Source organism: Carica papaya, chromosome 3, assembly GCF_054855325.1.
Source record: "Carica papaya isolate Zhongbai chromosome 3, ASM5485532v1, whole genome shotgun sequence".
NCBI classification, from domain to species: Eukaryota; Viridiplantae; Streptophyta; class Magnoliopsida; order Brassicales; family Caricaceae; genus Carica; species Carica papaya.
Genome location: NC_142311.1, coordinates 14424464 through 14445123, shown reverse-complemented (window position 1 = coordinate 14445123; position 20660 = coordinate 14424464). Strand labels below are relative to the sequence as shown.

General features: G+C 30.6%; 1 protein-coding gene across 1 annotated transcript; it reads right to left on the bottom strand.

The window, feature by feature from the left end:
• Positions 1-8469: 8469 nt before the first annotated feature.
• Positions 8470-9615, bottom strand: LOC110825387 (2-hydroxyisoflavanone dehydratase-like). The gene has a single exon (XM_022055834.2). The coding sequence runs from the start codon at positions 9526-9528 to the stop codon at positions 8566-8568; it is 963 nt and encodes a 320-aa protein (XP_021911526.2). The 5' UTR covers positions 9529-9615; the 3' UTR covers positions 8470-8565.
• Between the last annotated feature and the right edge of the window lie 11045 nt (positions 9616-20660).

Sequence of the window (20660 nt, the reverse complement as noted above, 5' to 3'; positions counted from 1 at the left end):
TTCATATATTATAGAGATAGGTATGGAGGTAGTATGAGGGAGGTGTATTCATTCCCATTCCTGTTCCTACTAATAAAAATATAAATACTTTACTTACTCTATAATCGGAGCGAGCAAAAAGTTATTTACTTATCACTTATCATATAAGTAAATTTTCTTCTTGTTATCCATGTTTATGTGTTTTTTAATTTTAAAAAATATTATAAAATATTCAAATAAAAAATGAACAACTTAATTAAAAAATATTAAGTGTTAACCAAAATAAGATATAACTTAAAATAATACTTAAACATAATTTATTTATTAATAAATATAAATATTACATATGTACAATTCTGAATATTTATAAATTTAAATTTGATTAATTTGATTATAATTAAAAAATTATTAGTTTTATACAACGAGATAAAGTGAGACAGATATATCATTAAATTCGTATTTATCTTATACATATTATATACTTATTTTTTATTTATAATTTTCTACCAACACATGACACCCGCTCCTCGTACCACATTAATTATAAATTTTATTTGCATTATTTGAAATGAGTTAAAGTGGATTAAGATGATCTACCATAATGACGATTGCACAATATATATTTAAAATCTGTATTAAATTAAGTAGTAGAAATTTAAATACATTTAAATAAGTAATAACTCTATCCCAGTGTCTTGATACATTTAGATTTTTCTCAAAATATAAAAATACATTATATTTTTCTTCAATTGCAGATATTGTAATTATTTTATTTGATTATATTTTGTTACTATTTTAATTATTATTATCTATTACTGCAAACTTTTGCTGTTATGTCAAGTAATAATAATAAATAATAAGTAAAGCAGTAATATTTATTAAAAAATAATTAATATAGTAATATAATATAATGAAATAGAAACAAAATAATAAAAAATCTGATATTCTTCCCTGTAAGTAATTGGATTCACCGTATATTATATATACATATATATAATTAACTAATATCTATACCTGTGTGTATAAATAATTTAAAATAAATTCAATAAATTTAAATTCTGATTTTACAGCCAAACAAAACCTTAATGTCTCATAAATTAAATTGCCGAACAGACAGAAGATAAGCGTGAAGATGAACCAGACAAAACATGAATCTTCCCAAAAACCTATCGTTTCACTTCCTCATTTTCAGTTGATTGCCCTCTTCCCTCCACTCTTTACTCACTCTTCCCCTCTCTCTCCCCTCTCTCTCTCTCTCTCTCTCTCTCTCTCTCTCTCTCTCTCTCTCTCTCTTTTTTCTTTTTCTTTTTGAGTAGAAAGAAGAATGAATGTTAGGAGAATAGATATGACATGTTACTGAACGCAAATTCCGTAACAAAATTATATATAGATAGCAATCAGCCGACCGGTGGTATTTTCTTGACCGTTAATTTGATTTTCTAGTTGTGGATAGACTCAGAATTTTTGTCTTCATAGTCAAACAATTTGGAAGTCTTCTTCATAGAAAGGAAAATTCACAGATATATATATATATATAGCTCAACAGCCCCCAATGTTTATATCTTGATTGTTCCTTGTATAATTTTATTTGACGAATTCTAACCCTAAACCATGACGCATGCTTCAGAGTATTTATAATAATGGTATTCTCAAACGTTTTTGTATTTTAGTTTTTTGTACCAACCAAATTTGGACCATTTGATTTTCAGTCAAGTAATGATTGACAGAATTATTGTAACCTCTTCTTCTTACAGTCGTTTACCAAAGAATTATTCTTGGTGGTAAACCCACTTCCCTCCACAAAGAAATTCAAAAGAAATTTTCTTGTTCACTTTATAAGCAAATTAAGGTTAAGAGAAAATATCAAACTACGTATGTCCAAAATGAGAGAGTGGCTCAAGCTTCCATGGAGGAGAGAGAGAGAGAGAGAGAGAGAGAGAGAGAGAGAGAGGGGAGAGAGGAGGAAGAGTGAGTGAAGAGTGGAGGGAAGAGCGCAATCAACTGAAAATGAGGAAGTGAAACGTTAGGTTTTTGGGAAGATTCATGTTTTGTCTGGTTCATCTTTTCGATATTCTCGTATGAGATTAAAGTTTTAAACTTTATGGATGTCATCTCGAATCCTTAGACTGTGCAACAAAAAATAAATAGAGAGAAATATTATTGTTAGAAAAAAATACTTACAGGGCAGCACTACTACACAAAAAACCACTGCGCGCAACCTTCAAAACACCCTGAGCCTCCACGAACTGTCACATGCGGGACCATTGGTTCTTTCACGTGTTGTCCCTGACCACCACGCACTATCACATGCAGGACCATTGGTTCTTTCACACGTTGCCGCCAGCCACCACGCACCGTTGTGAAACTCGCTTGAATCATCATAGAAACTCACGACTCATCATATCCGGCACGTATCTGCTGAAAATGTGCCGAAAAATGCCAAAAATGCTGTAAATCTGCCTTCGTGGATCCACCCATCGCACCGGTTCGTCTTATTCGGCTATTTGTGCGATCTTTTTCCAATTTTCTGGCCGTGAGCCTATACAGACCTCGCTGTTCATTTCTTCCTCTTCCTCTTCAGTTGTGCAGATATAAACAAATTTCCCATCACACAATTTCTTTTTGGCTTGTCGCGATTCCGTCTTCACAAATTCGCATCGCATATGGTCGAACCACAAGATTATCGCTAGTTTCTCTTCAGGTGACGATCGGGACTGATATCAATTGTCTTCTCTAACTCTCTCTCATTAATTGATATGACTTTTTCTCTCTAGTTTAGTCAAACCTGACCTTTGATACCACTTGTTGGGGAAATAAACCCCTAAATCACACATAATTACAATGAAATAAAAATAGATAGAAAAGAGTACAAGATTTAATATAGTTCAGCAATGTGCCTATATCCACAAACATGATCGATAAGAAAGTTTTTCACTATGATCAATTGAGAGTACATTATCAATAAGCTAGTTAACCTATATATGAAGAGATTACTAGAATTTTTCTCAAACAGTAAGTAACTCTCTAAAATATACATAAATTATTCATTAGTATAAATACAAAATATTCTCAACATATACATAAAATACCCACTAAGATAAACATTAAATATCCTCTAGAATATAGATAAGATATCCTTAAAATTCAAGTCACATCAATAGTTATTAATCACATAACCAATCGCGAAGAAATAATACTTTCGACTCACCCTTTAAATGTTATTTTTATGTATTAAGACTCAAGATATATAATTTCAAAGAATTTATGGAAATCATAGATATATTGCTTTTAGATTTTTCCTAAATTTAAACAATTCCACATACACCCAAAGGTCCTATATTTATTTTATTCTTTACAACTATCATATTATTTAACTTTTATAAGGATATTAATTTTTTATAGGCACTTTTGGCGGTTAGTTAAGAGATTTTATGTAGTTTTAAGTTAAGATTATAAGCTCAGTTTTAGGTTTATCCATAATTGAGACTCATTCATGATCCATCCTAATTCCTACTTGTGAATAATGAGTTGAACTATTTTTTTTTTTCTCAAAGATATGTCATTACACCTTCTTCTTAAGTATTTAACACTTAACAATTTAAGGTGTGACTATAAAACATATAAACTTATACTATTGTTAAGCTGTTAAGGATTAAACAATGGCTTAAACATTTTTTACCCAATTTCCAACTATGTTTACATTATTATTAACATCAAGTTATAATGTTTCAATCCACTCAGTTATACATAAGAGCACACATTAACTCACATTCGAAATACTTAAATATTATTTGACAATGTGTTTTAACATACATAAAACAAATGATAAACAATTAAGTTTTCTTTCTTTATAATAAATTTTATTAGTTCTTTGCTCAGTTGTTTTCATAAATAAATTCAATTTGATTGAATTAGTAATTAGGGAGCTAAATGTATAAAAACCACTCAAAAGTCCTTAAGAGTAATAATTGGGTTGATTTTTATTCTTTAAGTATCCTACATATTGAAGAGGCAAACATCTACTCTTTCACATTCCTCTGCACTCGATTTGTCTGCACACATGTATGAATCATATGCCATGATATATATATATATATATATATATATATATATATATTCTCCCGAAAGAGTGTACTGCTATTTATTTATTTAGTAACTATAAGTAAAAATTTCTAGTTTGGACATTGTAATTCATAACTTGACTTCTTCAATACAAATTCTTACAGATTGATTAAGAATTCATAATTTGGTATTTTCAGTAGAGTAAATAAATGGTGAAAAATTTACTAAATATCATAATATTTATATTATAGTAACTACAGTGACCTCATCTTGATTTTGAGCTTAATTTTCAATTAGGGTTTTCCATTGCTTAGAAACAATCTCACCTCTGCAAATCACCCAATGTTAGATGGCTGCTCGTGTGAGTAAGCCAAATTTTGAGATATTAAATACACTTTCAAACTTATTTTGAGCCGCACACATAACATACTAAACAATCAAACTAATATTATCATTTGAATAAATAACAAACATTTGAAGAAGGTAATATTCAAAAACTCTGAGCGAGAAAATAGATATTCAATATGCTAATCACAATAGAAGCTCATAATTCACATGCTGTAGAATATACTTTTCTTCTGCAATCGTGCGTAGTAAATACATTTAATTTTATTTTGTAACGTCTCTTTTATATAGTTATACATAAATACCATGTTGGTCCTTCAGTGTTGATATTAAAGTTCATTTTTTCAAATGTTAAACTCTACTTTACATGTTGTTATTTAATAATCCTAAAACCTACCAAAATCTCTTTAACCAAAGAAGCTTATGTATCCTAACTTACCATACCATAAATTTAGTTTCTCTGAGCAGTAAGGTAAACAAGGTTCAAATATTTTGTAATTAAACAAAAATATAACTATATTTTAGGCAAAAATTTATAGACGAGGGTGTCCACCATCTGTGTACTCCGTGGGATTTTGTTTGTGTTATGAGTTTTAAATGTACAAAATAATGATGATGTTTTATTCTATTTTGGAATTTTTTATAGAACTAACTTTAAAAAATTTATAATTTACTCATGCACAGTCTGCTTTACATACTAGTATAAATTCTTATTCTTTATTGTAAAAGAAACAACCCAAGAAATCATTTTTGAAGTGATAACTTAACTTTTCGATATTCTCATTGTTGGGTGAAAGTACCCGTACATATACATGTATAGAAAGTTATTGGATAATAATGATTTCACCTGTCTGTATATGTGTGTCTATGTGTGTGTATATATATATATATATATATATTGCAATAAACAATTTCTTACTTTTGCCCATTTCGGGAAGGGAATAGTTCAAATCTTAAAATAATAAAAATAGCATATTTAACTTAAAATATTTAATATATATAAAATATTTTTAAAATTTAAAATAAATATTTATTATAAAAAAATAATTAATTTTAATTACTATTTGAATAAAAATAAAATAAAATGATATCTTACTAAATCTTTCGTTATTCAAGAGTGAGATTAAGATTATTTTGATCTGAAAAAAAAATAAATAATAAATAGAATAAATTTGCTATGTTCAATAAACGTGTAAGTACTAACAAATAATATGGTAATCTATTCAAATTGGTAGAAAATATAAAATTATCGATAATGAGAGTTTAAAATGCTTTTTCTTTATTCTTTCTAAAAATACATGGTATCTATACCATAACTCATGCACTTTATTTTCTAAATCAGTTCATTCAGTCAACATCAAAATTCAGTATAAATAGTTCAGTAAATATCAGAATTCAGTATAAATAGTTTAGTAAACATCAAAATTCAGTATTCCAGTATCATAAATTCAGACATACACAGTTCAATAAATATCAAAATTCGGTATTATAGTATCATAATATAATATACAAACAATCAAGTGAATATCATAATTCAATATTTCAGTATCACAAGCTTTATACATGACTTACATTCATTCCTATCAGTCTACTTTTTATTAAAAATAATTCATCGCGTGATGCTATTTTCGCCAGTATCAATAAGAGCAGTAAGAATCCCCTCAACCACGTGGATACATAGCAGATAACGGTTCACAGTTTACAGTTCACAGTTTTTAATTTATAGTACATAGCTCATAGCTTCACAATATTGCTTAGCCATGTCTGGCTGAAACTGTATCTATAGGTGGAGTTTACCACAGTCACATGTCAAATAGCTACACACACACCCACCCATCGGTGATACTGATTAAATGAGTTTTTCATATCTTTTAATATTCTTTTTTTATTTCAACTCACTAATAAATTTTCTAATTTTGTTATTTAACACTTCCTACACCTAAAACACATATTATAAATATTCATCACCCTAGATTCTTCTATGTACCTTTAATATACTCATAATTAATACATAATAACCAGTCCATATAGAAATTCAGTTACAAAATATAACATAATAATTTATCATTAATTCAGTAATAAATATAAATAAGAACACAAAAATCAATGATAAAGTCCTGCCGAAATCCTACATCTATCGATAATTTAAAAATAAAATTATTAATTTTTAAAAGTCATATTTTTAATATCTTAAGCAGATTAAATTGTATTTGTAAGTACTTGCGCACTTACTTGATTTTCGTTTGCAGAAGGATTTCTGAAAGCCAATTTCTGCCGTGCACAATTACTGAAAAATTGCGTTGCTGCACGCGAACACACTGTCACTGGAGGTTACATGCGCTGCTGTCAAAAACCACCATACACTATCGTTGGGACCTCCACAAATGGCCAAAAATCACCACAGACTTCCTCATGTGCTTAGATCTAGTATAGATATGGTGAGAATGTGTCAAAACATGCCCGTAATCACAAAGTCGCGACTGTTTGTCGCGAATCTTCCTCTTCTTCGATTGTGCATCGCATCTCTTCGTATTATGGCTTCATGCAGTTGTCAGTCGTACAGCTCTGAGATGACACGGGGCCACTGATCCATCCCTCTCTTCTGTTCGATCACGATGGGACATATCGTCCATGCCATGATCTTCTCCTCTCACATCAAAAAATTTAACTTTTGTAGGGAGAAGAGAAAAGAGTCCTACACGTCTCTTCTATCCCGGCGTGCAGGTCCTTTCTTCCTCTTTATCGACTGAGAGAAGAGACGTACATGTCTCTTTTCCTTCCTCGACCGGAGGTGTATTGGCCTTTGGTCTTTTTTATAAAAAAAAAATTCAAAATAGTGTCATTTTGAGAAATCCCAAAACGACGTTGTTTTGACCTTATATATATATATATTGATACCAGATGGGTCGGGCCTTATTTTCCTAGCGTTGGGTGTTAATCCTAAGCAAAATACTTTCATAATTTCTAATTTTACATCAAATAGAAAAAAAAGTAACAACTCCTAAAATTGAGATAATGTTAGAACAAAATAATAAGAACAAGCAATTATTTAAGGATTTATACTTAAAAAAGACTACCTTTTGAAAAAAAAAATTATATTAGCACTTGCCATAATTATATTTCAAATACACCCTTATATTTTTATGTTTTGTTTAATTTAACATCGAACTCTATTTAATAATTGCATACATCGTAAGTAATGGCACTATATGAATAGTTATTATATATTTATTATGTGATAGATATGCTGTAATTTTTTAAACGTAATAAGGATAACTAGTTATTGTTTTTCTCCTTATTTAAGTTCGCTGTCTTTACAAGATAAAAATTGTTCACACAGAATACATTCTAAAAAGTAATGGAATTTCATAATAAAATCAATCCTTGTCGGTCATTGAGCAATCAATGATTTTTTCGTGCTGAGTGACCTATGCGAGAGACACTGTGAAGCTCAATTAATGGCCACTTTTTTGCATATAAAAACAGACTATCTCTGTGTGTGTGTGTGTGTATACATACATACAGACACAACTCAAAATATATAACACATTTTTTTCAAAATATAGAATTTGATCTTCTTCTACATTCACATTTCTAGTATTCAGTCTTCTGCATAAAAGATATACTTGATAGCCTATCTCTTATTCCACAAGTTAACAAGGAGAGCATCATCATGAGGCTGATAATGAAAATGTTTTATTTCTCAATGATGAGAAACTCTCAATAAGAACGAAAAATTACTTCACTCAAAAATCATCCGAGATTGTTATACAAGAGAAACTTTTCTTTTTTTTTATGAAATCTTGTAATTTCTTAATGTACTCTTTTATACAAAGTATATTTGAATAATAAGAAAAAAAATATTTAAAATATTTATTATGTGTCAATTACACTCTATCACATTTTAAAAAATTATTAACACATCTATCACATTGTACATATACTGATGATTATTAAAAAATATAATATTCATATGATAATATTATTTAACACGAAACTTATCTTAAATACTATTAAAATATTAGGATTGTTAGAGTTAATTTAAGTAAAATTTAAAACACAAATTTATATTTAAATAAAATAATTATTACAATAATATGAAAAAAGTACTGATACTTTTTAGTACATATCCAATTATTTTAACAATGGAAGAAAATTAGATCTTAACGATGTATTGAATCAGTTGCCGGAGAGAAAAGAAGCCAAGCGTTTGATCATGGCCTTAGAGTTGACAGTGTAGGGATGAAATATATGAAAGCCATGATCTTCTCCTTTCACCTCAAAAAATTCAACTTCTCCTTCCCATCCGCTTTCCTTCACTGCATCACAATACAAAACACCTCTCTCTCTAAACGTGTCTTTCTCGGCCACACAAACCAGTAACCTCGAGCATCCAAGTCCAGCCAGCTCCTTTCTGCACCCTTCACCCACTGGATTGATCATCGGATTGTCGACACCACCCGGTGCAGACGGCCACACCACATTCCAGACCTTTGCAGGTAATCTCTTCTCAGGCTCCACGCCTATGGCGCTTGATGCCCAAAAGAAGGGTTGAGCAAGCCATGTACCCTCAATTTTTACACCACCAGACAAACCCTCATTTCCTGCTCTCATTGCTACGTTATGTGCAATATTGGCTCCTGCACTGTCACCCCCGATAAAGAGTCCACTGAAATCACCAAAGTCTGCCAGCCATGGATCGTTGTGAAGTTTATCTTTGATGGAGTGAGAGGCTACCCACTGAAGAGCATCCCAACAATCTTGGTATGCTGTAGGCAGAGGGTGTTCTGGGGCTAGTCTGTACTCCACAGAGACTCCAACTACTTGAGCTTCAGACACCATGTTGTTTAGATATCTGTGATCGAGAAATGAGAATGCAGATTCGATGCAGAAGGCACCGCCGTGGAAATACACCAAGATGGGTAATTTTTTGTTGGGGAGTTTATTAGGGAGATAGAGACGAGCAGAGATTGGTGGGTTTAGGGAGATGATTACATCTTTGGAGGAGACACCTGTGTCGGGGTCTTGTTCGGGTGAGGGAGGAACTATGGGGGAGCCAGCAAGACGCTCTACATAACCATCTTTGTAAACTCGAATGAATGGGGTGAGCTCGATCACCACCTCGTTTGATACAGATCCCATAATTAGCGAAGGTAGAATGAAGTTTTTTTTCTTCTTCTTTTTGAGTCAAAGGAAGAATGAATGTTATGAGAGTATAGATGATCTATTAATGCAATGCAAATCCCATTCCAAAATGAAGTTATATATAGATGATGATCAGCCAGCAGGTGGTATTTTCTTGACCGTTAATTTGATTTTCTAGTTGTGGGTAGACTGGGAATTTTTGACTGATATATCTGCATATATCATCTTCATGGTCAAACAATTAGGAAGTCTTCTTCATAGAAAGGAAAATTCACAGATCTATATATATATATATATATAAAACTCAACAGCCCTCAAAGTTGATACCTTGATTGTTCCTTGCATAATTATTTGCGAATTCTAAGGCTAAACCGTGATGCATGCTCCAGAGTACCTATAAAAAATAATATTCTCAACCGTCGTGGTATTTTAGTTTTTTCCACCAACCAAATTTGGACCATTCAAATTTCAGTCAAGTAATGATTAAAATCATTTAATTTGACAGACTTAAGTAACTCCTTCTACAGTCGTTTACCAAAGAATTATTCTTGGTGATTTACCCCACTTCCCTCCTCAAAAAATTTCAAAAGAATCTTTCTTGTTCACTTCATAAGCAAATTAAGGTTCAGAGAAAATATCTAACAACGTACAGAAGAGATTTTATCATTGTTGATTATAAGTGGAGTATTTACAATTTGAATTGTACTTAAATTGTTCATGATTGGAATTGTGTGATTCAATTGATAGAAATACGATCAGAATCTTACTTGCTTTACTGTAACTAAAATCATAAGTATTACTGCTGAAAGATTTGAGTAGTAAATTTCTATGTAAAAGCAAGAGAATGTACTGCTGGTGTTTCAAACTATAACCTGAAAGCAAGAGAATTTACTTCTGATTTCCACATCAATATACTAGTATCATTATAACTTCAATTGAAAAAGAAAACGAAAATCAAACCAACTGACATATTCCAGACCCACTTCAAACCCTATCGTCATAATCATAATATATAGTACTTGGACTGGATACCAATAAAAAAAAATAGTACATATGCGACCTCAATATAAGAAAATTAGAGAAATTAAATTAAAAAAGAAATTGGCGGCGGCTGTACGAATACTAATTCATTTACTTCCTATTAATTCGTAAACCCAGAGATATACTAACTTAAAACACATGTGGGATTCTCAACAGTGATTGGTAGGCCTTTGAATACAAGTAAAAGTCCCAATAGACTACAGAACTGAAACGTTGTTTGTTCTCAAATGGACAAAATCTTATATTAAGGTTTTGGTGGGTTCACAAAAAGGGAGCAAAAGCTTTACACTTAATTGCTCACTCAAAATTGTACAACAAGATTGAAGGAAGACTGAGATTTAAAGATTTTCAAATGTTTAAGCAAGTATTGTTGTCTAAATAGACTTAGCGATAAAAAGATAATTCATTTTTTTTTTCTTTTTTTCGAAATAGTGAAAGCTAAATATTTTAAAAATGATGACTTTAGAACAACTAACTTATGACCGAGGTTAAATCACATGTAGATGAATGCAATGTTCGAAATAATAATTTACAAAAGAGAATTTTTGTTTTCTAAGAAATTAAAGATAATAATTTAGAAATTGAATAAAGGATACAAATGTATTTTTTGATTTTTGTAGGTTATAATATATGAATTAGAATTAGATGTAGGTCTTTTGGGTTTCCCTAGGTGGTTATGATTAATAATTATCATTCATGTATTTGAAAATTTAAAAGTTGTATTAGTACCTATAAGTCCCCATATACTTGAAGGTTTTTATCATCAACCACAAATCAAAACTTGAGTTTCTCAATTAGTCTCTCTTACTTCTTCTTCTCATATTTCAACAAAGTATTATATTCAGCTAGTTTATCTCTTCATTTTTTCCAATAAAGTGGCATCAGAACTTGGTTCATTGTCTTTTTTATTCTAAAATTCTAGAAAGATGACTAACAATAATCTATTTTCCTTCTAATTTTCTCGTCTTATAAAAGAAAACTATAAGAGCTGGTGTCTTCGCATGAAAGTGGCTTCCAAGATGTGCGGAATATCGTAGACAAAGGTTTTATTCCATCCGAATATAAAGCATTCTTAACTCGAAATGAGAGGGATGCTTTGATAAAAATAAGGAAGAAGGATCAACAAGCTCTTGCTCTCATCCATCAAGGTTTGGATGAATCCATGTTTTTGAAGGTGGTCGATGCTACTAACGCAAAGTAAGTTGGGGAGATTTTGAAGAATTCCCTCCAAGGAGTTGACAAGGTGAAGAAGGTACGGCTCCAAACTTTACGAGGTGAATTTAAAGCTTTGCGAATTGAGGATGTTGAATTCATTTCAGATTCTTGCTCAAGGGTAAAGTTTACGATGGACCAAATGAGAAGATATGGTGAGACGATGGAAGATGTTCGTGTCGTGCAGAACATTCTTCAATCTTTACACCAAAGTTCGATTATGTGGTGTGTATATTTAAAAGTCAAAAGATCTAGACACTTTGACGTTTGAGCAATTAGAGGGATCATTACAAGCTCATGAAGATAAAATAAAAAGAAAATGAGAAGAGCCTTTGGAGCAATTTTTCAAATCAAAGGTCTCTTTGAATGATGGTGGAAGGTAAAGAGAACGAGGAAGAGATAGAGGATATGATCATGGTTGTGGTCAGGTGTCTAAAAGAAATAAAACTCAAAATGATGTCAAATGAAGATAGAAGCCAACAGGTAAGTAGAGGTCGTAGAAGAGGAAGAAAAAGAGGTAACTATAAAAATTCTAACAAGTCCAATGTTGAATATTATAACTATCACATATATGACCATTATGCTTGAGAATGCCATAACACTTTAAACAAAAAGGAGGAACAAGCCAACTTTGTCAATAATAAACAAGATAAGGAGGAAACAACTTTGTTGCTAGCATGTAAAGATGGAGATAGTGATAACCAGTTCGTGGTACTTGAATAATGGAGCAAGCAATTACATGTGCGGCTACAAAGAAAAATTTGTTGAGCTTGATGAGAATATAAATGACAATGTTTCTTTTGGAGACTCCTCAAAAGTCCAAATTCAAAGGAGAGGTACAATTCTAATTTTTTCAAAAAATGGTGGGCATGTTCTTATTACCAATATTTATTATATGCTAAAGTTGAAAAGCAATATCTTGATTTTGGGCCAACTTCTTGAAAAATGATATGAATTCAACATAAAATATTGTTGTATTTGGTTTACAGATCAAAGTGCTAATTTGATTGTTAAGGTGCATATGTCAAATAATAGAATGCTTATCTTAAATCTCAAAACTACTGAAATAAAATGCTTGAAGACTAGTGTGAAAGATGAAGCATGGTGTTAGTATATGAGATTTGGCCATTTGAACTTTGGTGCACTCAAGGCAATGGGAGAAGGAAAAATGGTGAAAAAGATGCATTTGACAACCATCTTAATCAATTGTGTAAAGCATGTCTATTTGGGAAGCATTCAAGAAGAGGTTTTCCGAAAGAAGCCACTACAAGAGCAACCAAGCAACTTCAACTTCTACATGCTGATATGTATGGACCAATCAATATACCTTCATTTGGTAAAAATAAATACTTTCTATTATTTATTGATGATTTTAGCAGGAAGACTTGGGTGTACTTTTAAAGTAAAAATCGAATACTTTTGTTGTTTTTAAAATTTTCAACGCTTTTATAGAGAAACATTGTAGATGTGAGATAAATTCTTTGAGAACTGATAGAGGAGGTGAATTCACTTCCAAAGAATTCTATGACTTTTGTGAATCTAATAAAATTCATCATCCTTTAACGGTTCCAAAATCACCATAACAAAATAGAGTTGCAGAGAGAAAGAATAAAACTATTCTTAGTATGGCTAGAAGCATGTTGAAAGCCAAAAACATACCTAAGAAATTTTAGGCTGAAACAATTTATTCTGTACTATATTTATCTAACAGATCTCCAACGTCAAGGGTAAAAGACAAGACTCCCCAAGAAGCATGGAGAGGAGTGAAGCATAGTGTCAACCATTTATGTGTTTTTAGAAGTATTACATATGCTCATGGTCTACAACAAGAGAGATCCAAGCTCGACGATTGAAGTGTCAAACATGTTTTCATTGGTTATGATGCAAATTCAAAAGGCTACAAATTGAACAATCAAAGCAATGATAAAATTGTGGTGAGTAGAGATGTTGAATTTGATGAAAATATAGCTTAGAATTGGGAGAAACGAGAAGAAAATGTTTATTATTTTTTCCATATTTTGAAGAGGAAAGCCAAGAGACCATAGTGCCTATGCAAGAGATAACTCCACCCCCTTCTCCGACTCATATTGCATCATTTATTTCTCAAGGAAACTTAAGTTAAAGGCCAAGAAAAATGAAGAGCATTCAAGATTTCTATGATGAAAATGAGGAGATCACTAACTTTAATATAATTAATTTGTTTTGTCTTTTCCTTGACAGTGAACTAATGAATTTTGATGAAGCCATGAAAGATACAAAATGGAGATAAGCCATGGAGAAAGAGATCAAATCCATATAAAAGAACAACATATAGGAGCTATAAAATCTTCCTGAAGGACATAAAGCTATCAACGTTAAATGAGTCTACAAAGCAAAGAAGGATTCTCAAAGAAATGTGTAAAGGTATAAGGCAAGACTTGTAGCCAAAGGATACAAGTAGAAGCATGGAGTTTATTATGATGAGATTTTTACACCAGTTGCTCGCATGGAGATGTTTTTCTTTTTATTAGTTATTCTAGCTCAAATGAAGTGAAATTTTTTTAACTTGACGTGAAGTCGGCATTTTTAAATAGCTATCTTAATAAGGAGGTTTATGTAGAGCAACAATTGAGTTTTGTGGTTAAAGGACGGGTAGATAAAGTGTTGAGATTGAATAAATCTTTATATGGGCTAAAGCAAACGCCAAGGGTATGGAATAGCCGTATACACAAGTATTTTAAAGATAATGAGTTTGTTCACTGTCTTCATGAATATACTCGTTATGTAAAATATCATACTAATAGTGATATTCTACTTGTGTGTTTATGTGGATGATCTCATTTTCACCGGCAATAACCCAAAATTGTTTAAAGAATTCAAGAAAAACATGTTACTTGAATTTGAGATGAGTGATATTGGGTGCATTTCTTACTATTTGGGCCTTGAGGTGAAGCAAATGGAATATGACATTTTTTATTTCTTAAGAAGGCTATGCAAAAGAAGTCTTAGAGAAATTTAAAATGCTTAATTATAATCATGTAAACACGCCTATGGAATGTAAAGTCAAGTTATCAAAGATTGATAGTGGAGAAAAGGTCGATCTCACTCTCTTTAAAAGTCTTATGGGAAGTTTGATATACTTGACTTTTATAAAGCTCGATATTCTTTTTGTGGTTGGACTAATAAGTCATTTTATGGAAGTTCCTACCGCCTCCTACATGAATGTTGCTAAAATAATTCTACGCTACCTCAAAGGTACTATTGATTTTGGGTTATTTTACTCATCATCTAATGATTTTAAGCTTAGGGGATTTTGTGATAGTGATTTTGCTGGATATGTTGATAATAAAAAAAGTACAACTGGCTTTATATTTTTTATGGGTGATTGTGTAATTACTTAGAGTTCTAAGAAGCATACCATCATTACATTATTAACTTGTGAATCTGAATATGTGGTGACAAATTTTTGCACTTGTCATGCCATATGGCTTAAAAGGTTAATGAAGGAACTTTATTTGACACAAGAGGAAGTTACTAAAATTTTAATTGACAACAAGTCCGTGCAAGCATTAGCCAAAATTCCGGTGTTTTATGAACAAAGCAAACACATAGATACAAGGTATCATTTCATTAGAGATTGCATTGCTAAAAAAAAAAAGTTAAGCTCAAGTACGTGAAGACTCAAAATCAAGTTGTGGATGTTTTCACCAAGCCACTCAAGTTTGAAGTTTTTCAAAGACTATGTGTTAATCTTGGAGTGAGAAAAAAATTTACAAATTAAGGAGGAGTATTAGAAATAACAATTTGTAAGGGACTTTTTGTCTTCTAAGGAGTTAAAGATAATAATTTAGAAATTAAGGAGTAAAGGATACAAATATATCTTTTTATTTTTGTAGGTTATAATTCATGAATTAGAATTAAAAATAATTCTTTTGGGTTTCCAATATAATTATCATTCATGTATTAAAAATTTAAGAGTTGTATTAGAACCTATAAATACACATGTACTTAAAGGTTTTTATCATCAACCACAAATCAAAACTTGAGTTTCTCAATTAATCTCTCTTACTTCTTCCTCTCATATTTCAATAAAGTATTATACTCAGCTAGCTTATCTCTTTATTTTTTCCAACAAAGTGGTATTAGAGCTTAGTTTCTTATTTTTTTTATTCTAAAATTCTATAGAGATCACTAACAATAATATATTTTTCTTCTAATTTCCTTGTCTTATAAAAGAAAACTATGAAAGTTGGTGTCTTTGCATGAAAGCCATACTTGGCTCCCAAGATGTAGAAAATGTTCTAGACAAAGGTTTTACTCCATCCAAAGATAAAGCATTCTTGATTCAAACTTAGAGGGGTATTTTGGTAAAAATAAGAAATTATTGTTTTACAACAGGTAAAAAAGACATTATTAATATCCAATTAATGTAAAGGCCAAGATTGAGCAGCAACTATAACAAAAAATATTCTCACTGTCAGCATTTTACAACAGGTGAAAAATTATCTATGTAGACAATTTCAGCTGACTAATTATATCCCTTAGCCAACAACTTGGTTTTATATCGATTAACACTTCTATCTGGCTTCAATTTCACTTTATATACCCATTTAGAACCAGTTGGCCTTTTATGAGCAGGTAATTATGTTAATTCCCAAGTATTATAATTTTTTTTAATATTGTCAACTCCTAGTTCATAGCTTTAATCTACTCTGGACTATTCTTCACTTGATTGTAAGTAGCAGGTTCTTTTACAATAGAAACTTTGGTAAAAAAGTCAACATATGTAGATGAGAAACAAGTATTAGTAGTATATGGAAAAATATTAGGAGTATAAGGTGTAGGTAAATTGCAGAAGAAGAAGAGTGAACTTGTTGAGCATAGAAAAGAAGCAGAATGTATAACATTAGACATATAATCATTCAACTAAACTATTTTTGAAGTTATTCGAGTACTATATTTAACCTAGACAGATTCAGTAGGTAGAGAAGATATAGGAGATGATGTATATAATGGAGATGGAGCATTGGGTACTGATTGATGACTATTAAGTTGAGTATCATCATGAACATTAATCTCATGATCCAAGGTAAGAGGAATAGATGATAAAGGAACAGAAACAATGGAAGAAGGCATATAACTAAAAAGAAACTCTATTTCATAAAAAACAACATCTCTAGAGGTAAAGATTTGTTTGGAATGTAAATCATAAAGTTTGTATGCCTTCTGTCCATCGAGTATCCAATGAAAATATATTTAAAAGATCTTGTTTCAAATTTATCTTTATGTGGACGTGTGTTAGTAGTATAACACAAACATCCAAAACATTTTAAGTGTGTGTAGTTTGGTAGGGTGATTTCCAATGTAAAATTTGACTTGGTAATCTATTAATAAGATAAGTAGTAGTAAGTATTGATTTACCCCAAAAATGTTTTGGTAAAGATGAATGAAACATGAGAGCTCTAACTACTTGAAGTAAATGTCTATGCTTTTTTTTCACAACTCTATTTTGTTGTGAAGTATAAACACAACTTTTTTGATACAATATTCCATTATGATGAAATAAATCTTGACAATTTTGACTAAGAAATTATAGTTTTGATTTATTGAACCAAAGTGTTAAATTGTATTTTTACCATTTTCAAAAAATTATCTAAAAGTCCAACAATTTGTGATTTATGATGCATGAGATAAGTCCAAGTAGCTCTTGTATAGTCATCTATAATTGTCAAGAAGTAATGAGCACTAGTAGTTGAAGATTGTTTATAAGGTCCCAAAATATCTATGTGAACAAGTTAGAATGATTTAACAAAATGAATAATACTATGAGTAAAAAGTAATTGTCTTTGATTAGAAAAGGAACAAAATAGATTTTATTATCAAAAAATTGAGAGGATATAAAAGGTAGGTATTTGAATATAATGGAAAATGAATGACCCAATATGTGATGCCAAAAAGAAAAGGAATTCACTGAGGTATTATTTTCAGAATAAGTCTCAGTGTTTACATCAACAAAAGTGAAAAAAAAAATTAATTTGCACTTCCTGTACCAGTGACATAGTGCAGGCCTTGATAGTGTCTAAATGAAATGACTTATGATCTAAAATGTCTAATCTTGCAACCACTTTTCCAATTACTAATACTTGATTAGTCTTCAGGTCCTGCAATATGCAACATTTAGGATAGAAAACAAATTTGATTATGGCTAAAACAGATAATTTGTTTATGGACAAAAAGGTTAAATTTGAAGGTAGGTATATGAAGAACGTCTATTAAAACAAGATTATGATTCAACTGTACATCACCTATGTGATGAACAAACTTAACAAAAGCATCAGATAAACATATTGGTGTAGGTTTAATAATCTATGTGGGTGAATGAATTAGTGTAATATCTACACACATATGGCTAGATGCCCCTACGTCTATTATCCAAGTACCTATTTCTAAACAATCAATTGAATTTAGTGCATGTAAAACAACAAAACCTGCAAAATCCTTTAAATGAGCTAAGTTGACACTTTCAGCTTGAACATTTTTGTTCTTCATGAATTTACTGAACTCCTTTTAGATCATGTCACTCAACTTTGCTCCCCAATTATCGTTCACTGCATTCTGTAGCGTCTCATTATCTAATGGAGTATCAACAACATTTGTATATCATTTCCCAATTGTTTGTGATTTCTGTTCTTTCATCTCCCTATACCAATCAAGATAACCATGCAGCTTGAAATAAGATTCTCTCAAATGTCCATCTTGATTACAGTAACTACAATGCATGTCTATCTTTTTCCTAAATGAATCTTGTCCTGCTCTTCCACCTCTATTGCTTTGACATACTCTATTGTCCAAAAGAAACATTTCTTCCAGCAACTTGATTTCTTGCTAATATTTTATTGTGTTTAGTATTTTCAGTAAATACATTGTATACATCTCTGTCTTTCTACCATCAAGATTATAGAATAGGCATTGTTTATTGTTGGCAGAGGATCCATTACCAAGATTTGATTCCTCACATGATAAAAAAATCATTTAGTCCCATGAGAAATTGAATTAGTCTAGTAGATGCAGTCATGTCAATAACTGCCTTAGAAGCACCACAAGAACAACATTAGCAAGTACATTAGGGAGTAGGTGTCAAACAATTAAGTTCATCCCATAATTTCTTTAACTTTGTATAGTACTTAACTACAGGCAAATTATTTTGACCGATAGAGGCAATTTCCCTTTGTAATTGATATAGTAAAGGCCCATTACATTCACCAAATCTCTCCTCTAATTCCATCCACAACTCTCTAGAAGAATTTGTATAGAGAAAAGATTCAACTATATCTTTATGAATACAGTTCAATATCCAAGAAGTCACCATGTAATTATTTGATTCCACTTCTTCTCAAATTCAACTTATTCAATTTCTAGCCTAGGACATTTTCCATTTATAAACCCTAATTTCATCTTTGCACCCAATTCAATCTTTATAGAACACGACCAAGACAAGTAATTATTACATGTTAGTGGAGTAGTGACCAAGATCATTCCTAGATTATCAAAACTCTGTAATTTCAAAGGATCTTCATCTTCAATGCTTTTATGATTAATTAATGTTTCAGCAGATCAATCCTCAGTTTCTTTCTCAATTTCCATCACTCAGTAAGTAAGAACAACAATCAAGAATGCACCAGATCTAACAAGAAATTTCTTTAGAAAAAGCAACAATATTGGATCGAATGCTCTGATACCATGAACAAAATAATAGTGAGTAAAGAAACTCAAAATATTAAAACTGAAGAAGAAATTGTTTCTTTATTTATTGATTCCTGAAGATATGGCTCTCTTAGCACTTTATATACAAAACCGAATACTAAAATTACCTGCCAGTTCATCTAAAACTGAAACTACTTGCTAGCTCAAATGTTTGCAACAGCTAACTCAGCATAACTAATTCCAAAAAAATAATGGAATTTCATACTAAAAATCAATCTTTTTTTGTCATAGAGCAATCAGGAATTTTTCGTCCAGAGTGACTTATGGGAGAGACACTATGAAGCTCAATTAATGACCACTTTTTTGCATATACAATAGTTCTGTATGTGTGTGTGTATATATATAGATAAAACTCAAATATATATATATATATGTATATATGCACACACAACTAAAATAATTCACGGTAGTCCACCATATACTTCTAATTAATATATATGGTCCCATATGAAAAATACATTATAAATTTTTTAAATTTTCAATTTTCAATTGTTTCAAAATGTAGAATTTCATCTTCTTCTACATTCACATTTTTGTATTCATTCTTCTAAATAAAATACAAGTTAAATACTAACTTGATAGTCTCTCTCTTATTCCACAACTTAATGAGGACAACATCATCGTGAGGTTGATAATGAAAATGTTTAATTTCTCAATGATGAGAAACTTTCAATGAGGAATGAAAACTTACTTCACTCATAAATCACTTAGAAATCATTTGAGATTATTGTCCAAGAGGAACTCTTTTTATGAAATCTTGTAATTTCTCAATGTACTCTTTTATACAAAGTAAATTTGAATAATGGAGAAGAGATGTCTAAAGTGTTAGTTATGTGTCAATCATGCTCACCACATTTTAAAAAATATTAGCATATCTATCACATAATAAACACATTGATGATTACTTAAAATACGATATTTATATGATAATATTATTTGATACGAACTTCTGCTAAATACTATTAAAACATTATAATTGTTGAACTAATTTAGACAAAATTTAAAATACGAAGTTATATTTGAATAAAATAATTATTATAATGATATGAACTTTTCGAAAAAAGTACCAATACCTTTAGTATATATCAAATTATTTTAACAATGGAAGAAAATTAGGTCTTAACGATATTGAA